The 21,619-nt window shown below is 37.1% G+C and overlaps 1 protein-coding gene across 1 annotated transcript in view; it reads left to right on the top strand.

Moving 5' to 3' along the window:
- kntc1 (kinetochore associated 1) overlaps positions 1-21,619 on the top strand; it is a 59,261-nt gene that overhangs the window by 23,793 nt on the left and 13,849 nt on the right. Inside the window, 19 exon segments of the mRNA XM_048189665.1 lie at positions 409-481; positions 976-1,043; positions 1,151-1,479; positions 3,891-4,063; positions 4,205-4,302; positions 7,744-7,885; positions 8,875-8,931; positions 10,682-10,762; positions 10,765-10,844; positions 12,365-12,469; positions 12,563-12,691; positions 13,343-13,459; positions 13,638-13,747; positions 16,316-16,547; positions 16,801-16,890; positions 17,007-17,175; positions 17,317-17,375; positions 18,527-18,743; positions 19,119-19,192. Coding sequence (XP_048045622.1) covers positions 409-481; positions 976-1,043; positions 1,151-1,479; positions 3,891-4,063; positions 4,205-4,302; positions 7,744-7,885; positions 8,875-8,931; positions 10,682-10,762; positions 10,765-10,844; positions 12,365-12,469; positions 12,563-12,691; positions 13,343-13,459; positions 13,638-13,747; positions 16,316-16,547; positions 16,801-16,890; positions 17,007-17,175; positions 17,317-17,375; positions 18,527-18,743; positions 19,119-19,192 — 2,403 coding nt within the window.

Here is a 21,619-nt window from a genome sequence, read left to right as displayed (position 1 = left end):
TCTTTTTCTTAGGCTAGTTAACTTAAGTTCACGTTTCCCTCATTCATGTGTTGAGCGCCGCCTTGAAGTAGGACGCTTTGAGCAAAGAAATCTATATATAGCGCTTTATTTTTTAAAATTAAAATATCAATATTTGGCGCAGCGATACGATTCTCGTATCGCACAGAGAAGGATGACGATATATCGCCATATCGATTTTTTGTCCCACCCCTAGTCTAGAGTCTTGAATTGGTAATGTTTTAATGGGGAAAAAATATCTGAATACTAAAGTAGGATTAGCTTTCTATATAAAAGGTTTTTTCTGTTTATTTATTTTTTGCATTGTTGTTATTGGACATGTTTTGGTGAGATTCATCCATATAAGCAAACATACAGATATTCTGAATTTAATGTCTTTTTTTTCAATAGCAAAAGAAATTTCAAATGCTCATATCACAGATTATGGTTGAAGCTTTAAAGTACCTGCAGAGCATTCAGACAGGTGAGTGCACAACCAATTCTTAAAGTATTAGTACTGGTATACTATGTCTAATAATAAGGTTTTAAAGCAATAATTCACCCAAAAAGATTAACATTTGCACCCTTACCCTCCTTTGAACCCAAACCCACTGGAAATGCCCATATTAAAATATAGTTTATGAAGCCCTTGGACTAGAAGTATAACTGTGGTCTCATTTTAAAGATAGTTGGCAATTTGGTTTATTAAGACTCAGAATTAGTCACAAAGAAAAATGGTTATAAAGGCTTAAATGTGTTACATTTTTATATAAAATAATTTCATGAAATATTTTGGACAAAAAAAAAATAATAAAAAAAGTGAAATAGGCCTTGTTACATTCTAGAAACTCAGTGCAAGTCTGACCATGTTTCATTTGAAATAAGCATCAGCTATTGAGCATAATCAATTTAATCCAATTTTTTTTGATGAACTAAATTGATTGTTTTAGATGGTTTCCTGTCCTTTCTTCTTTGTAGATGATGCATTCAAGAAGACTGAATGTGAGAACAATCTGAACATGTTCACAGCCATGTCTCATCTACAGGTCTTTATTTGTTCAAAATAGATTTTGAGGCATTTGATGCCATCTAAAGGTTCCACAACAAATGGGTATGTTTATTTTAAAATGTTTTAAAATGTTTTTGACTTTAGGAAGACTTTGACATCTTCTTAACACCAGAAGAATATGAGGATCCTGTAGTGAGACATAAGTTCAACCAGCAGCTCATCACTGCATATGAGAATGCACGAGCATGGCGGCGCTCAGGAAAACAGCACCCTGACAAGGTTTCAAGTAGTCATCTGAATGGTAATGCTGCAGTAGCCAATGATCCAGATGGCAAAACGAAGACACTCTCTACTGAAGCTGGGCTACACCGACTGGCAGGGCAGCTGCAAAAGACAGAGCAGGAACTTTGGGCAGACCTGGCGCTGAGAGCTTTGGATGCTGGAAATGTGGAGAAAGCCCTACAGATCCTAAGGTGAGGAAGAAGTGAGGATGTGTGGGTATTGAAAGATCTACATGCTGTAAAAATGTAAACTTCTCAATATAGATAAAGTTAGGCTCATATGAGTTCATACATCTTGCAGAATGTGCAAGATGTTAATAATTTTAACAAGATAAGAGTGATCATAAAAGTTGCATTTTATTTATTTTTTTAATTTGGTTATTTTTTTATTAAACTTTTTGAATTGAATGATTGGGGTAAATTGTACTTGTTTTGTCTTCTGGGAAACATGTACTTGTCTTGTGTAGCTTCTGAATTGCAGTACTAAATAAAAAAAATATGAAATGTAAAAAAAATGAGAAGAAAATTTACCCATCATCATCCGGTTCAAAAGTTTGCACTAATGTGTTTTGTTGCCTTCTTGAGCATCAGTGAATGTTTTCACCTTTTCTAATAGCTGGTAGTCCCTCAATGGACCCTTCGCTAAGCCACGCCCGAAAACCGCCACAGGCCAATCGTGGTTTAGCAACCGTTACTAGGCGCGGGAGGTCTGTCAAGCTTTCAAGCGAGGGAACGTGCCGAAGCGTTGTGCTTTATGGATTGTGTAAACCTGATACCTGGTATCCTGAAAGTTTGGACGTGGTGGTGGAATTTTTTTCCCTTCCCAAAACCTAAAACCCAAGGGGAGAAATGCCGGTGTTCTGACAATTTGTGCTACCCTGTCAGATTTTGCTACCTCCCATTGAAACAGTAGGTAACGTTAGCAAAATCTGAATAATGCTAACGTTAACTTACCCATCAGATTGTGCTTCCAGCGTGATATTAATGTGGTCTATGGCTTTATTACCATCTACACCTACCCCAACACTAAACCTACCCTTACAATAATGCATATACAGTAATTTTGTGTTATTTATCATGACAACAATGATGTAATATTGATGTATGCATATGCAGTAAGCCCGGGAGGACAACCTGACTGGTAGGTTAGCTAACTAGCTAACTCAGCACATCATTGCTTGGAAATAATTATGGTTCTTTGTTCATAATGCATATATTTGAACGTGAAATAAAATGATTAAAAGCAAGACGGAGTTACGTTAGCCTGGCGTGCTAAAAATATAAGCGGGAGAATGTTATCATTGCAAAGTGGTCAGGCTAACATCTTGTGTTTATTCCACAAGACTTATGGATAAGCTGATTTATAATTATTAGGTTATTTTCACAAATTTCACTTAACCTGCTGTGGATGTACAAAGCTTTTCCTCAATAAATTGTGTGTTTCCCATTTGAATGGTCAGCATATGAGGCGGCTGCTGCTCACGCTGGGAGCTTTAGCTTCAATTTTGATCAAATTATTTTCTAATCAGTTGCATATTATGTCGTGGATGTATCCCTCGAATGCATACTGCAGTCCCTTTTGTCTTGCTCTCTCAGATATTTCACCTGTTCGCCAAAAATGACTAATTATCTCCTTGAAAATGTCTGACACCGGTGCATACATACTGTAAATGACTTGCCAGACGTGAAAGCTTGACAGGCGTAGCCACAGTAACTAAGGAGGGCGAGGCTTAGCGAAGGGTCCATTGTCCTTGGTGTGAAAACATGGATCTCAAAATCATACATACAGTCACTGATTAAAATATGCAGAAAATGCTAGAAAACCAAAGAATGTGAAAGACCTGGAGGAGTTGTGTAGTGTGTATTACCGCTGGCAGCAAGCACTGCTAGAAACCAGTCCACCCGAATTTGTTCAAACTAAAATCAAACTTACCTGCGACATTTAATGAAGTGCAAGTTCGGCTCCATGTGCGGAGAGATTATTTAAAGCTGGGCTAGGCAATGTTTTTCGTTAACACTTTTTGTTATACTGATTGAAACTCTCTTCACATCCTGATAGCAATCAATAATAGAAGTGGTCAAAATATTTAAAAAAAAATGTAGATATATTTTCTGTGGAAGCATCCGGCAGGTAGGACATCCTATCATTGTATTTGGACTAAATGCAATGATTGGATGAATATTTTATGGTCCTGTCATCCTATGTATTTGCATACTTCTATGCACCCTGCTCGGGCAAACATCACACGTCATCAGCTTGTTCTATGGGTTGTAGACAGTCTCCGAGTCTTAAGAGACACGACTGCTTTATAAGATGAACAGAATTGAATTCAGACCTTTATTCGAATGTAAACATGATCAACACATACATAGGAGCATGTCAAATATCATAAACCGCTCTCTAGAAAGAAAGCACATTTTGGCAAATGGACATTTTGATGAGAGAATATTAAAAATATCTTCATTCGTGTTAAGATGAACAAAAGTCTTGATTTTGAAATAACATAAGGGTGAGTAAATGATGACAGAATTTTCATTTTTGGATGAACTATCCATTTAACATCTAATATCTTCTCTCATATCTTTCATTTCACCTCATATAGTGAGCTATACCAGCATCACTCCAACTGCAGTACAGGACGAGTTCTGTTCAGCACTGCGCAGCGCCTCTGCCAGATGCTGGAGGAAAACATCCCCATGGTTCTGCCTGAAAAGGTTAACCTCCCTGCTGTCATCCATGGGCTGGCCTGCCAGGCTATTACAGTCTGCCATAGTGGTACTAAAACACTTTCACCATTCATATTCTCTTAAACTGCATATCACTTGAGTTCTCAATCAGTCAGCTTTTTATTTATATATGTCTTTAGTCTGTCCTTTACACTAACTTAAAAAAGTACATGTATTTTCCCTTTCACAGACCTTTTGCTGGACTGTTTGGAGCTGTGTAAAAGCACCAGAAGTGCTGCAGATGTGTACAGACAATGTCAGATTGAAGATTTTGGATTTTTACCTAAGGTAAGCTTGCTAAACGTTGTTTGTATATATATAATATACACACACACACACACGTAAACATGAGTGTTGACAGATCAGCGCCCAATATATTCAATCAAGCTGTCATCACTGGAAGCATCATTGACATGCCTTTAGTTGACAAATGCTGTCTTCGGCCGCAGTGAAATTCAAGCCACTTTGTTTCTCCATACACTTTTAAGAATATAGATATGACATCGAATGATATAGAATGTCATTGCATTCTAAATACATAGACATTAATATAGAGTTGGTCCCTGCTTTGCGGCTATAATAGCTTCCATTCTTCTGGGAAGACTTAACACAAGATTTTGGAGTGTTTCTGTGGGAATTTCTGCCCATTCATCCAGTACAGCATCTATGAGGTCAGGCACTGATGTTGGACGAGAAGGCCTGGCTTACAATCTCCTTTCGAGTTCATCCAAAAGGTGTTGGATGGGGTTGAGGTCAGGGCTCTGTGCTGGCCAGTCAAGTTCTTCCACACCAAACACACTGAAACGTGTCTTTATGGACCTTGCTTTGTGCACTGGGGCACAGTCATGCTGAGATAGAAAAGGCCTTTTTCCAACTGTTCCACAAAGTTGGAAGCATAACATTTTCCAAAAAGTCTTGGTATGCAGAAGCATTACCGTAATTTCCGGACTATAAGCCGCAACTTTTTTCCCACTCTTTGAACCTTGCGGCTTAAACAATGACGCGGCTAATATATGGATTTTTCCCGCTTTCAAAAAAAAAAAAAAAAAAAAAAATATATATATATATATATATATATATTTTATATTTTTTTTTTTTCAAAAAAAAAAACATTCTGTGACATGCTGTTTTTTGGCGGCATGAAGCTTTCATTAGACCAATGAAATTGCCGAACGGGTTAAGGTCAAACAACTTTTTTGTTTACTGTTTAGATTAAATCGAGCGCGCTCTCCCATCATTCTGATTACGGTAGTCATTTTGTCACCCTCGTCATGGCAAAGACACGGAGAAATGCATATGATGCAGCTTTCAAGTTGAAGGCGATTGATCTGGCTGTTGGAAAAGGAAATCGAGCTGCTGCACGGGAGCTTGGTCTTAATGAGTCGATGATAAGACGTTGGAAACAGCAGCGTGAGGAATTGACTCGGTGCAAAAAGACAACTAAAGCTTTCAGAGGGAAGAAAAGCAGATGGCCCGAACTAGAAAATGAGCTCGAAGACTGGGTCAACACACAGAGAGCAGACGGCCGAGGTGTTTCAACTGTGCAGATCCGACTGAAAGCCAAAACAATCGCCACCGCGATGAAGTTTGAGGATTTTAGTGGTGGACCATCGTGGTGTCTCAGATTTATGAGACGTAAAGGCCTGTCCATCAGGGCACGGACGAGTCTGTGTCAGCAGCTCCCTCCCGACTACGAGGAAAAAGTTTCAAACTTCCACAAATTCACTGATGCAAAGATAGCGGAGCATTCCATTGGCCCGCACGACATCATAAACATGGATGAGGTTCCTCTGACGTTTGACCTGCCTCTCACTCGGACTGTCAACAGGAAAGGCGAATCATCCGTCACTTTGAAAACAACCGGGCATGAAAAAACGCACTTCACCTGTGTTCTGAGCTGCACGGCATCGGGAGAAAAGCTTCCACCGATGGTGATTTTTAAACGCACGACGATGCCAAAAGAAAAATTTGTGAAATTGTGAAAGTCAACAAGAAAGGATGGATGACGGAAGGCCTAATGCATGAATGGCATACAGAGTGTTACGGCAAGCGACCGGGAGGATTCTTTCACAGGAACAAGGCATTGCTCGTTTTGGATAGCATGAGGGCCCACATAACCGATTCAGTGAAAGAAGCCATCAAGAGGACAAACTCAATTCCAGCTGTGATTCCTGGAGGCACAACAAAGTATTTGCAGCCACTCGACATCAGTGTAAATCGTGCATTTAAGGTGGCGCTCCGTGTTCAGTGGGAGGCTTGGATGACAAGTGGGGAGAAGTCCTTCACTAAAACGGGCCGCATGCGAAGAGCAACTTATGGTCAAGTCTGCCAGTGGGTCCTGACAGCGTGGAGCATTGTCAAAAAATCCACCATCATCAACGGCTTTCGAAAGGCTGGACTGCTGCGTGTTGAAGAGGGCTCAGCGGGGGATTTGCCTCCGGATGAAAGTGACGAGAGCGACAATGAAAACGATCCAGTATCGGATGAAGCAATTCTGAGGCTATTCAACTCCGACACCGAAGATGATGACTTCAGTGGTTTCAGTGCACAGGAGGAGGAAGATAGTGACCAATGACTTTCTTGGTAGGCTACTGTTTACTGCTATTTTTTATTTTTTGTTACAAGCCGTGTTTCGTTAAAGCCTATTTATTTTTGTGACAGCCCGTTCGTTAAAGCCTAACGTTACCGGTATTTATTTTTGTTACAAGCCGTGTTTCGTTAAAGCCTGTGTAAAGTTCATTTGTTTCGATGTACCGGTAGGCACCTGCGGCTTATAGACATGTGCGGCTTATTTATGTTCAAAATAATATTTTTTTTTTTTAAATTCAGTGGGTGCGGCTTATATTCAGGTGCGCTCAATAGTCCGGAAATTAATATCTAGTAAAAGTAATATCTCCTTTCACTGGAACTAACGGGTCTAGCCTCTGAAAAACAGCGGCATACCATTATTCCGAAACTTTACAGCTTTACAGTTGGTGCAGTCAGGCAGGTAACGTTCTCCTGGTATCCGCCAAACCCAGACTTGCCCATCAGACTGCCAAACAGAGAAGCGTGATTCGGCACTCCACAGTACGTGTTTCACTGCTCCATAGTCCAGTGGCGGTGTGCTTTACACCACTCTATCCGACGCTTGCCATTGTACTTGATGTAAGGTTTTCATGCAGCTGCTCGGCCATGGATTCCCATTCCCGCCGCACAGTTTTAAACGCTTCAACTTTCTAATAATACCACTTACTCTTGACCTTGGTATATCTAGCAGGGATGAAATTTCATAAAATGACTTATTACAAAGGTGGCATGCTAACACAGTATCATGCTTGAATTCACCGTGTTCAGAATGACCCTTTTTCACAAATGTTTGTAAATGGAGACTGCATGGCTAGGTGCTCGATTTTTAACACTTGTGGCTATGGGTCTGATTTCAATAATTAAGAGGTGTGTCCCAATACTTTTATCCATATAGCTTTTATATACTTCTAAAAGGTTACAATGAAAAATTATTTTAGCTTCTTTGATTTCATGAAAAATTCTCTGAACAGAACAGTAACATTGTTAGCTGGTAGGGGTGGGCCATGTGACAAATCTTGTAAGGGAAACAGTAGATTTTGGAGACTGTGGAAGGTTGCAAGTTCATTTCTGTGTGGCGCAACATTAATTTTTTACATCTCAAAAGCTTCAAACAGGGATGTGTAGACTATTTATATGCCCACTGTATATATTTATTTTCAGGAATCTGCATTGAGTGGTGAAGAGGACACATACAGTGAATCCCATTTTCATGATGTCTTTAATGAGGACTGCATTGTGCTAGATCCAGTCTCAGTGCTTCCGCTTCAGTACAAAATCACCAGAAATTTGTTGCCACTATCAGGTAAGAGTATGCTGTTATTGGTGGAATTGCAAACTAGTGCCTTAATATAAATGATTATTTTAAGTTAGACCTTGGAATGATTCAGAATTAAACACTTTTTATTAATTTCTTCCTTTGTGACCTTGTATTCATTTGTTTCCATGATTTAACTAAAATGAAAGAACGGTTAATTAAAATGTTTAAATAAAGATAATTAGATATATTTATATATTTAAAATATTATTATATTTTATTTTAATATATTAAAATAGAAAACATTATTTGATGGAGGTTTTCAGAATTTTTAGTTTTGGTTGAACAATTCCTTGTCGTCAATCTATCATCCATCTGTCGTTCTTTATATTAAATGTAATTAAACCAGGATCATTTCACAAGAACACTGCTTTCACTGTTAGATTCGAGGAACACTTATGTTTATTTCTTGTTTTGTTGCGCTTTTTTTTTTTACAGATATATTACTTATATTATATTATACATTACTTTAAAGCTATATTTAGTTAGTACAATATAACACAATTGTTTTTTGAATTATTTTATAAAGTACTTTATAATTAAATTGTATAAATTAGAATCTCGGCGCCATCACAGAGAGACACAAAATCACTTTCCAGAACATTTTCATTCACTGCTCCTTGCTGGTAGAGTAATCTTCATTACCCTACCTGGACAGCCAGATCCCTGAAAATATTCAAGGATCAGAAATGAAAACTCATCTCTTCTATCAGCACTTAGCTGCATCCTGCTGAAAAAAAAACTTTTATGCTTTCAGTATTCCTTAATCCCTTCTTGTACTATTCTGAACAATGTCTGAAACATTGTATTACTAGCACTTCACGTGTTTATTGCCTCCTTAAGATAAATTTTGTAATTGAATTGTGACCCTTGAATTGTAATCAAATCGAATCCATGAGGCCTATGCAAATTGTAAATTGTGAGCCATATGTCTTGTCTTGTTTTGCTTGTAAACATAAAACTGTCCTTTATTCTAGAATCGAGGCTTTATCCTTTTGGCTGTTCCTGCCTGTCATACTGTGCTCTCAAAGAAGGTAAGAGCATCTTATTTTTGTGTTAACTAGTATACAGTGAGACAGTTCATACTATTCTTAATACCAAGGTAAGGTCTTAAAGGACAAGTTTTTCATTTATTGATCATCAAAAGTCCGCCAACTGATGCAAAATGCATCATATGGCTGTCAAAAGTATTTTGCGGACAAATAAATGGGGATATCTAGGTATAGGTAACATGGAGAAAGAGTACACAATGTTCATTTGCATATACTTCTGACATTGTAACAAAGCTAGTTGAAAATCAGCAAACATGTACATGAGCAGAGAAGGACAGTCCAACTACTATCCATGAGTTTGGTTCCACACCAACTCCGGCTCATTCCCCATCAGAGAGGTCACATTCCCTAATTCCAAAGTACCAAATGCCAGTTTCCTCCACCAAGGTTCTCTTTGCCCACCTCTTCATCTTCCGGCTTTTGTTCATCCCACTGGTCCCATATTAATCTCCCACAAAGATGCTGCCCTAGTTTTTTTTTTTTTTTCCAGTCTGAACCCGTCCTGGTCCCATGGATTAGAGCCTGGTGACCAGCCGCTCACCTGTGAGATACTCTCCCAGGCCTGGCTTCAGGAAAGGGCCCAAGTATCAAAAATCCAGGCATCTTTTTTTATATTGACTGCATCATATTGGAAGGGGTTGAGCTACTCTGTCTATTATAAATAAGTTGTTGTTGGTAAATAGTAGAATATTATGCATTAATCTGTCCTAAAACCCTTCACTTTCATGCTTTCATTATTTTTAGGGCACATTCAATTCAACATCACCAGCTTTAATTGGTGACGACATTAGCTTCTTCCCTGTAGCTTCTGCTGTTTTCTGTTCAAGACTAGCAGCTTTAGGGGGCCAATGGAAAGGTTGTTTGTATTAAAGGTGCTAAAGAGGATGTTTTGTTTTATACATTTTTGCAATATTACTTGAAACTGTCTTTACTAACTGATAAAAGACTATTTATTAGGTGCACTGCAAGTAATAATATTAATATACATCATCTGTGCACGAGGTAGGGCCTTAAAAACATCAGCCAATCGTTTACGCGATCATTGCATAAACGGTTGGCCCTCTGGCTTGTCAATCACTGCCGTGACGTTCCTTGTGAGAGACGAGCGTGGCTGCGCGCTCCAGTAACTTTCCACACTCTACAGGCGCCACATGCAATGTTTTTGTCAGGAGACAGGAGTAACAACTGCAGATTATGAGTTACCTGCGGTGAGTCCGACATAATGAATCCACTAACACGACACAGCGAATGCCGGTGGTAAACACTCGTGTTCAAATACTCGTGCACTAGTTTTGGGAGGCGTTCCTTTGAGGTGAGCTGTGAAGGAGGTGGGCTGTTCTTACGCATGCGCTCATTTCAAAAACTCAGTAACAGTCTTTGGATTCTCAGTCGACGAAAAAATCCTCTCTATCACCTTTAAACAGTATGGTGCTAGTTGTTTAGGTGTTGTACTTGTCCAGGGTTTAAAAGTGTATATTATGAAGTCTCACAACATACCTACCCAGGATATCAGTGTGAACTGTGTGATACATGGAAATAACCCAGGATTATGTTATTCCAAGACTAAATGAACTGTTTCAAGTGTGAAAAACCCAAATGTAAAGACTGTGGAATATAAAGAACTGTGGTTTATTATATTTAAAAAGCAAAAGATTTTATTGTATTGTGTGAGGCGGATTAAAATAAAATGTCCTTATGGATTTATTCATGAGAATTCTGTCCATTTTCACAGGCACTGATTTGGTTGGGCCTTTACTCAATCCCATGGCCTCTATGCTGCAAATGCTACAGGAGTGCAGTCAGCTTGAACTGGCTTGCGACTTCTGATGGAGTCTTACGGCAGTATATATCTGCACTTTGTTTCTAACAACATGGACATCTCGCTAAGCAAAAGGGTGAGAATACTGTCAAATAGTTCAGTTAAAGGATCTATTATGCTTTTTTACATTGTCAACTTTCTTTAGTCTGTAATATTGGGGTTTGAGCATTAAAAAGGTTGCAAAGTTACAAATCACAAAGACCAATTCAATGGGAGTTATTCTTTATATCAGTGCGCACTGTTTCTAAAGTCCCAGAAATGCCTTGATTATACACTTTTGGATGGCTGGGGGGGAATTACGCATTTTCGTTTAATTACGCGTTCCTCCCATAAATAAAGTAAATGTAGCCTACATTAAGCCGTTAAGCGTTTTTCACGTTAAGCGTTTTAGAATGTCCCTTTGGTGACGCGTCATGCAGCCACATGACAGGTAGGCTATCGCGTTTATTTAATTTTTCTTTTTTTATTTGAAATATTCACAAACTTGTTAACTATATCATGACTATATCATGATATATTCTGATTGGAAGTGAATGTGTTTTGTTGTTTAAACACCTTTATAATGATCATGTTAGTTGATAAAACAGAGAATCAGTCGGATTCACATCACGTAAATTCATCAATTTTTCCTGAAATACATAAACGTAAGTGGCTGGTGAACTGGGAGAAAAGCGTAAACTTTGTTTCAAACACAATGTATCTGATATGAATAAAACACTTCGTCAAATTATAAAGGATATTTCAGCTTCCATATCAGTGTTTGGAATTTGCATTTAACAAACTATAAATGTCTTTTTTTATATAGGCCTATAGCCTTAGTACTTAATTTAAATGTCTGAAACCTCAAATAAACATTATGTGGTTGAAAATACTGAATAGTTGTGAAATATGAAAAGCACTGAGCGCGTCCATCTCTGGCTCAATGCCAGCAGGCAGCGCAAAAGCAGGTTTGAATTTAGCAGTGAAGCACTGAACGTTTAATCACACTGGTGTCATCGCACGCGTTAAAGGGTTAAAATCATGTATAAAATCGGGGGTGAAGGGAGGACAAATTGAAACTAAGGGGGCACAAATCAGATCTGAGGGGGCAATGCCCCCTTTTGCCCCCTCGTGGCGACGGCCCTGGCCCAAGTCATACGCAAAAAAAGGGGGGTGAGGCCTGTTTGAGTTGTGTTAGTAGTGTGTTGAAACTCGCGGTCATGGTAAGGGGCCTGACGTTTACGGAACACGCTTGAAGCGGTTGACCAATCACAACACACTGGTCCAGCCGACCAATCAGAGTACATTGCGCTTTTTGGAAGGAGATTCTTCACAGAGACAGGAACTAAACCGGGCAATACTGACAGACTGGGAAGGGAGTTGCTTCAACAATGTAAAATATGTGAAAAATTTGTTTTTTGAAAATTCAAGCAAGCATTTAGTAGACCCCAAAAACAAAATCAAGTCTTTGTATAAAAGGGCATAATATGGCCACTTTCAATATAATGCAAACAAAAGGTGTTTGTTTGTTTGTTTGATTTTTTTTTTTTTTTTTTTTTTTTTTTTTTTTGATGATAATGATGATGATGATGATGATGGTATATTTCTCATTTCCAGCTTCAGTCTAACAACCGCATGGCCAGAGACAGACAAACTCTTGACAGGATAGAGAAAACTGTTCTCTCGTCTGTCACTGTGGTCGTGGTCTCCTTGTTACAAAAGGTGTGCAAAGACTCTCAATATGCACAATTATATTCTTTCTATTAAATGATGTAGTTCAGTCAGTTCATTAACTGTAATGGAGTTGTGTTACAGGTGCTCAACTGGAGAGTGGTCGACTCTGATTTGGCCATTGGACTTTGCACCATTTTGTCCAAGGCAACGGTCGTGGATATTTTGTGGAAGATGATCACCAGTGCCTGGCAAAATTATGACAAGATTAAGGTCAGATGCAAAATTGGTTTGTGACACAAGTTTTCATTTATTAGTTGTGCTTACTAGGTAGAGACTTGTGTCAGAAACATAAAACTTACCAACCCCACGCTTTTGAATTGTAGTGTATATTTGATAAAAATTTAGTTTATGATGACTATTTGGTTTATGACATGACTACTCTTTCAGTTATTTTACTATAATTAAGGTGTTCAGTTTTATTAATTATATTAATATTCACAATTTTATTTTTGGGTGAATATTTTAAATGAATTACCAACCCAGGTAATTCATTAATGTAATTTAGGCAATAATGACAATAATAGCAAATAATGATATATTTAAGATGTTCTCAAGGGTGAACTTAATCTTCAGCCTCCTCCTGATCAAAATCTTCCTTAAAAAAATGTTTGTTTCAGGAGAAGAATAATTCTCAACAATCCACTGCAAACTCACATTCATGTCTAGCTTCTGTCTGTTTCAAAATCCCCCTTTTCACTATCCAGGCAATTTTTGATTATTACTAATTAAATTAAGCCCTTCACTACATTTGTTTCCCATTGTTTTTGTTTGCAACAATTGCATGGCCAAGTATCATTCAAATTTCCCTCAAATGTAAAAATATACTTGAATAATGTTATTATAAAATGTATTTATTTATAGGTTGTTGCTATGGTGGGAGCCCATCTAAGTTTTTTGTACAAGGATGAAGAGGAGAGAGGAAAGTTTCTCGCTGTCATCACTGATGCGGAATGGGGCATTCAGCTTGGCAAACTTGGGGTAAGTGATAAACGTATGCAAAGTATTTCATCATATAGCTCATTCAAGGCAAAAGCATGTATTTTTTGGGAATGTGTCAAGTCATTTAATAATCTGTTTTAAAAACACACAATATGGCCAGAACTGTTTGAAAAAAAAACAAAAAAAAAAACAAACATCCTTTGACATTTGTTCTTAGGTTTCCATCCAGTCTGTGTTTAGGCAGTGTGCAGAGACGAAGAGAAACTTGATTCCGACACTTGTGAAAAACAAAAACATCACTCCTGACATCATACTGCATTACTGCAGGCAAGTCAGCTATTCACTCTTTTGCTTCATTTATAATGGGTTGTAAAACACATATTTGGCAAGGTTTCTAAGAATATTATAAGGTAGGAGAAAAATTATTTTTTGGTGAAGTTCCTCTACATGTGAGCTGCATCTGGATCAAATTTTGTGGTGATAGCAAAAAGTAATAAAAAGTAACAACATTTGGAACCAAGGTAGCCTTTTTGTTTAGCCCTTGACACCCGGAAGGCATTTTTAAAATTGTTGTTCCTCTGTGAGGAATATCTTGTGAGTGACGCAATGGATTATGCTGATTTTGGGCTCTTTTTAAGTGGGAGCATCCACTTAATAATGGTTAATAATGATGTGCCATTTTCTATGATCTATGCATGTTTAATGAAGTTATAAGCAAAAACGTCATGTGAAAGCTACATTTGATTTTACTATATATATATATATATATATATATATATATATATATATATATATATATATATATATATATATTGTATATTGTATACAAACTTGCATATTTTACTTGGTCTCAAATCAGAAGCATTTCATATATTTAAAAATAAAAAAATTGTAGGCTGCTTTGGAAAAAGGTAGATAAAGATATCTGTAATTTAAGACTTATTTCAAACAGAAAAGGAAAAAAAAAAAAAAAAATCAGCTGCACTTTTTACAGTATGTGTACTTCCAGTGTATTTACCCAAGAAAGTACTGGGTAAACTAAGATAACTATGTAGGTCAGTGCTTCCCACAGGTTTGAAATATACTTGCGGTGGTAGCCGGGCGAAAAATCCTCCTATTACCCACAGCACAAAAATGGTCTACTACATGTGACAAACAAATAATATGTGATTTTAAACAGTATTTTTATTGATTGAAATTAATTTTAATTACATAGCATATTACAATTAATTACATACTAATATTATGCATTGTAAATTATGCAAAATTACAGCATTTAAATTGTTCACCTTTTCCTATGTTCTCCTTGCTGTCATATAGTGTCTCTCTCAGTGAATGGGACACAGATTTTACTAGTAAAATTTATAAAATGAATAGTCTTTTCTTCCTGTGGGGGAGACTACAATAATTTACTATGAATTAAATGGAAACCAAATTAAATACAATTTGTGTAACCAAAATACCAATAATGCCTAAAAGAAAAAGAAAAAACTTAGCGTGTGACTTTTAATTATAAACAAGTCCGAAATACACAGGTACTCTTATTTTGAAATGTCAGTACTATTGCAGGCTGATCCTTCAGATTCTTACAATCGTCTAAAACATTTTATATAAAGGCCATAAAGTAGACTTTGTAATAATTCATCAACTTGAGTTCATTAGCAATCGCTTGGCATAAATCTGCGCTTTTCATTGTTTGAGAATCACTTTGAAGCAGTCTGAAGCGCTGTTGCGCGAGCTTGTAGAACGCGCAACAGCGCCGCCTTGTGACTTTGCAAAATGCAGCGCCCGTGGGAATGTCAGCGGGAGTAAACAGTTCTGACGCACACATAATGAGCAGGTATGAAACGACTAGTTTATCGATCGCGGATGGTTTCATTATCTTGCGCGGATATAAAAGTATAAGAGGATAAAAATAATAAAAGCAAAAATGTGTCTCCAAATATACTTGGGCGGCCATTATTATACGTGGGCGTCCCGCCCAAGTAAAGTCTATGTGTGGGAAGCACTGTAGGTTAAAGGTCCCGTTTTTCGTGTTTTTTTGAAGCTTTGATTGTGTTTATAATGTGCAATATAACATGTGTTCATGTTTCGCGTGTAAAAACACAGTATTTTTCAGTATAATTATAATTTACACAGTATAATTTACTTATCTGTATACCGCTGTTTCCACTGTTAAAAAAACGGGCTGATGACTTCCTTGTTCTATGAAGTCCCTCCTTCAGAAATACGTAACGAGTTCTGATTGTGCCAGCGGTTCCTGTGTTGTGATTCGACAGCAGCTTAGCGCTCCTTGCCCGGAAAGGTCACGCCTCTTACCATAACGTGGAGATGCACGCGCTCAGTGTTATTGTAAACATGTCTTTACAATAACACTTGAATCAGACCCGGTGATTGGACTGCGGGATGAAAATAACAGCGTTTTGATGACATGGCGACAAACACACTCTGCAAACGCAACTCTTGTGTATTCCTGTGGGCGGAGGTTAGTCAAAAAACTGTTTTAGTGACGTCATTAAAGAAGGAAGTAGAGGGATGTAGTCCAAACTGGCCGTTCGATGTAGGCGACTTCTGTTAAATACAATATCTCGCTTGGCATTGAACTTTGAGCTTTAAAATTTTACAGATTTTATTTATACTCTAACAACAACATTACACACTAACTAAAGTTTGAAACATGGGATCACGAAGAACGGGACCTTTAATGTTAGGTTTAGAGGTAGGTTCAGGGTTAGTACATAGTTACTACCTGGTTATGGCACTTTTTATAATAAGTCCATAGTAAGTACATAAAAATGTACCCATACATTTTCTGTTTTTTTTTTTTTTCCTTACAGTGTAATACTCAAGCTTTTTTCCTCCTTCTTCTTTTGTTTTTTTCTTTTTTTTCTGCAGCACATTTGGATTGGACAGCCATTCTGCTATCAATCTGTACATAACCACTCTACTACTGCAGGAAGATAGATGGTATGAGATGGAGATTGAAGAAGGTGATGCCAAAGGTACCCTGCAGGGTGAAGAGTTACTGCTAGGAAAAGATGACAAGCTAGAAAGTGCTCTACAGATTGTTCCTCAGCTCGGCTCTGCCAAAGACCTTGTAATCAGTCTCAACACAGCCTTGATCAAGGTCTTGTACTGCATAATTCACCTCTCATAACCCAGTCCTAGTCATTTTTAATGTAAAATAGTCCATAGAAAATATTTCATAAGATGTTTGTAATATTTTATGGGGTACAGTACACTTAAAAGAGGCATCGACTAATGTATAATTTGAAAATGCATTTGTAACATTTGATTACTCAAATGTCATTTTGATGTCTTACAGTAGAGATTAATCTAACGGTGTATAATTTGTAATAATGTGAATGCAATCTTTACAGCTAAATCCTTACAACTATGAGTGGATAGAAAGAGTCCTCAAAACTATTCAGATGGCTGATGAGAGCACAAACCTTCTACCTCTTGGTCAGGTCAGTGAAATACCAAGATGGAGTACATATTACCAAACAAGATGAAAAAACAGATGGCTATTTTATTTGGCTTAGGAATAAGTTTCATAATAACATCTTTATGATTTATTGTTTAGATGGTTGGATTACTCCAGCATTTAAAGTCACACAGACGAATCTCTCCCCCCACTGACCTGGAGAGCTCATATCTTTTGGAGAACGGTCTTGAACCCACTGCTCTAGCTAACACCCGCCTGCCTTTTCATCTGCTGTTCCAGACCAACCACGCCTTCTGGAAAATTGTCTGTGTGTATCAGTTTGTTGACTCTTTGCAACCTTATTAATTGTTCCATAACTTTCCAGATTTACCTTATTGTGTTTTTAATTTGTCCTCATTTCTGTTTTAATTTGATGTTTTCCTCTTTGTTTTTCTTTTTGTGCCCATAGCTCCTGAAATTAGTGAGGACACTTTACCCACACTGCTCTTCATCTGTAAATTACTGAAGGTAACATAACATACATGTTGAAGGTGCTAAGATCACTGTCCTTCTTATTATTCCTGTTGTTAGTTTTTTTTTTTTTTTTTTTTGCATCTCAATTAATAATATTATTATTAATAACATTTTATTAATAATAAAACAAGGGTTTTGAAGTGCCCCTTTCACACAGAGTTTCTGGAAAATTTTGTAAAAGTCGTTCTGCAACTGTTCTAGGAGTGTGTGATTTTGTTCATTCACACTGCCAGAGTACTCGTTCCTATACTCTGTTTTCATTCACACACATCCTGGTCAGTCAGTAAAGCCAAAATGACATGACATAATGCCATATCTAATGTACTCACCAGGAAGCCTCTCGTAAACAATTGCACTGTGTATAGTACCGCTAAGCTCATGGTTCATTTTACTGCCTATATGATGGCCATGGCCACACCTAAAATAATCAAGACCCCCAATCATCAAGACCATGTAAATTGTTTAGATTTAACATAGGTTAATATATTAATCTCTACACATACTTTATTATTTATGTGACATGGATAAATATCAAAATTAAACAGCATTTATGTACAATTTCCCTTCTTCCCTTCTGATTGGTCCAATTTTGTTTTGAGATCTCTTACCCAGAGCAAGTTACTGTGGTGAAGAACACTGGTAAAAGCCAACCCTCTTTCATGGTACCTACAAACCCAGGGTTGATGCAAAGTTTTAACTAAAAGTTGCCAGGCTAGCCAGCTGAAACTGATTCATGGTACAGGCCGCAGGCCAACCTAAACTGTTAATCCATTAACTCTGAACAGAAAATCTGGTGATTTATTTTAAAATGAGTTAGGAATGATCATTTACCCTTCATTCTAGAATGGTTTCACCCATACTGTGACAAAATGATCTGTACTAAACACCAAAATATTTTAGCTTTTCTTCAAACACAAAAATAGAGCATAAGAAGTGTCAAATGTGGTTAAAATCATAAGATACTTTTTCATTGTTTGTTTTATTGTGCCGTTCTAGGATTTTTACTATGCCCCTCTGATCTGGTTTTAAAAGCATTTACCAGACAAATTCACAAGAGCAGGAGTTATGTGAAGTAACCAAAACTAAACAAAAATTGCCACTTTTACAGGTTTTTGTAATTTTTCTGTTTTGCTTTTTTTACCCAGGTTAATCTGGATAAGCTGTATGCTTTAGCTGTGAACCATGTGTTCAAGAATAATCTTTTGCCTTTGTTAATGGATCCGTCTAAGAAAATCCAGCATCTTGGTCCCAGCAAAGAGTTGTCCAGTGTGACTCAGAGTATCTTTAAACATGCACTATGCATTCAGAATCTGGAACTTGCTGCAGCCACAATCCATAAAATTGCTCAGGACCTTCCTGCGGGTGAGTCAGGTGGTATGACAGCACTCAACCCCACCCCCCTTTTTTTGTGTCTTGTTCAGGTTGCTCTTTTACAAATCACGTACAATGAATGTGGATGTTGGCCAATGGTGTCAAGATCCAAAAATGGCCAAAAAGTAAGATGAAAGTAGTTCATGTGACTCATATATTATATTGCGAGTCTTCTGAAGTAATACAATAGCTTTGAGTGAGAAGTTGTTATTCACAAAATTTGTTTTCCATGATGGCATACGTTGGTGCCTGATGATGCTGTAGTGGACTTGAACAAAAGGAATTATAATTTAAAAAAAAGTTGGACAGTGCTGTGCATCACATTTGATCTTTAACCTTTTCGTTATTGTTATTATTTGATTCCAGGTGCAGAAAAGACTGATTTCTTAAAGTTCAGCTTGGAACTTGTACATAAGTTGCTGAAGTCTGATACTTTGGAGGTAAGTTGGCTTCTCAAAGAAAATATGAATATTATATTGTTTTGAGGACAAACAATGTAAAACCATGTTTTGCAAGTGCAATGAAAATATATCTTTTTATAAGCTGTCTTGAAAAATAGATAAACATGAACATGAAACATGGCTCGGCTGTTAAAACAATCCATTTGTTGTCCAAGTGAAGACAATACTTGATTCCCCTATTTACATTTAACATCTGTCTTGGCTGATTTTAATGCATCTTTAGTAGCCTCTTGTGATGAGATTTTGTCGAGTGTCTAGTGAATAGTTGTTCTCTGGTGCAGACCATCAGAGGCTTCCACAAGATCTGAGCAAATATAATATATGCTGCTGAATCATATGCATTTATTCAGCTGTTTCATTGAGTTCAATATGATTTTAAATGACTGGAATAAGAGCATCAACACACACATGCAAGCAAAGCAAAAGCTAATCGGTAAATGATGGAAAAATGCACTTTTTTTTTTTTTGCACCTCAAATTCATTCATAAATGGAAACTTAGGTAACACTTTATTTTAAGGTGACATAATTAAATGTTACTATATGTACTTACTATAGTAATAACAGTAAATTATGCATAATTACAAGTAACTTAACTTAATTACAAGTAAACTCTATCCGTAACTCTAGTAAATACATGTAGTTAATTAATATTTATCTGTACTTATTTGAGTAAGTACAATGTAACTATTTCACCTTAAAATAAAGTAACTAAAACTCAACAGGTATATTAATTATAATCCCTAACAAATAAACAAACAAACTGTTAACGAGAAGACCGGCACTGGACTGTTGCAGGTTGGAAATGTATTTTCCACATTTGGAAAGGAAAATATGCATTAAGGGGAACATTTCTGCAAAAGATAATTGTTAATGCTGAAAACATGATTCACTGTTTTAATCAACAGCCCTAAAAAGAAATAATAACTCTGCCCTTGACTAAATGTGTGTTATGTATAGGGATGGGTATCGTTAAGGTTTTAACGATATTACTACTCTTACCGATACTGCTTATCGATACGGTACTTTAACGGTATTCTTATCGGTACTTTTGTTTATATGTGTATATATATATATATATATATATATATATATATATATATATAAGAGCTGAATTAACATTGCTTTATATTATATAGTGTCTGGCATTTTGGTGTTTATGTAAGATACAGTAAGAACATGAACAAAGAAAGTAAAACAAACTGACAAATACAATAAAACAAAGATACAAATGAAATAAAGTGCTTTCATTTGTTCATGTGTTCAGGTAATATAGACCTAGCCTATAAAAGAAATCGAAGTAAAGTAACCAAATGTAAAATAACACTGGATGGTTTTCACAGTATAAATTAATAGATTAATGCTTATTAAGGATAACTATATCCAGAAGAAGCGCTGAGTGATTTTCTCTTTGCATTTTGTTGTTTGATTAGCATTGATGGCACAATCATCAGAATAAATGTTGTGACTGCTGTCACTTTAAGACAATAGATATTAACACACATCGGATTTTCTCCCAGCTGTTCATTTACACTTACGATATAAACTGCGTTTAAGTAGCTAAACACGCTCCAATCCGGTCATTTTAACATATTTGTGTGTGTATTTGATCGTTTCGACGTGCACCTGAAGCCCAAAGTGTAATTGTTTGTCTATTAGAGACCCGTTTTCAGCCTCACACAATTCAGCCTGAGGAACAGCGTCTCTTGCGCGGATTATTGTGCTTTCAGCGTTTTAAAACGTTGATAATAATTATCAAACATTTACTGCAATTTAGCAACAGTAAAGACAACAATCACCGATTGTGCTGATTCTGACGTTAAGTTTGGGTTTAGGGAGAAATGAACGCGCGCAGCTGTGAATAGAATAAAGGGGTGGTAGACGAACCGTGGATAGTTTTTAATAGTTTTACCTCAGAAATCTTCTTTCTGATGATACTTGGAAGCCAAAATCGAAATAAAAATAAAATAAGCATAATATCGCAGACCTAAAGTGTAAGCAGACGTTTAGTTGTTTAGTTCTCTCCTCCATCGTCACCATTAAACAGGGATTTCATGTGAGCGGCTGTGCGCGCTGTAACTGCGTGAGCGCGATCTCTCTTCTGGGTTGCGAAAGCAAAAATGCACCATAGACAAATGTCCTAATATTATTGCATACAGACACAGCTGGCGACTCTGGCGAGATAGTATTCGCAAGATAATGTCTATATAGCAATAATAAATGTACGTGTATTTTTTTCATAATTTCTCCAGTACCGATAGCAGAACCGTTAACGTCAGAGCTTATCGATACACCGGTCTTTCAAAATTTAGCCCCGTGGTCAATTTAATACCGGGTTTCGGTACCCATCCCTAGTTATGTAGGTGCATTAAATGCTGTTGCAGTCTGCCGTGCCTCTAGCAAAAATG

Source organism: Megalobrama amblycephala, linkage group LG4 (genome assembly GCF_018812025.1).
Source record: "Megalobrama amblycephala isolate DHTTF-2021 linkage group LG4, ASM1881202v1, whole genome shotgun sequence".
Lineage (NCBI taxonomy): Eukaryota > Metazoa > Chordata > Actinopteri > Cypriniformes > Xenocyprididae > Megalobrama > Megalobrama amblycephala.
This window is presented reverse-complemented; position numbering and strand designations above follow the sequence as displayed.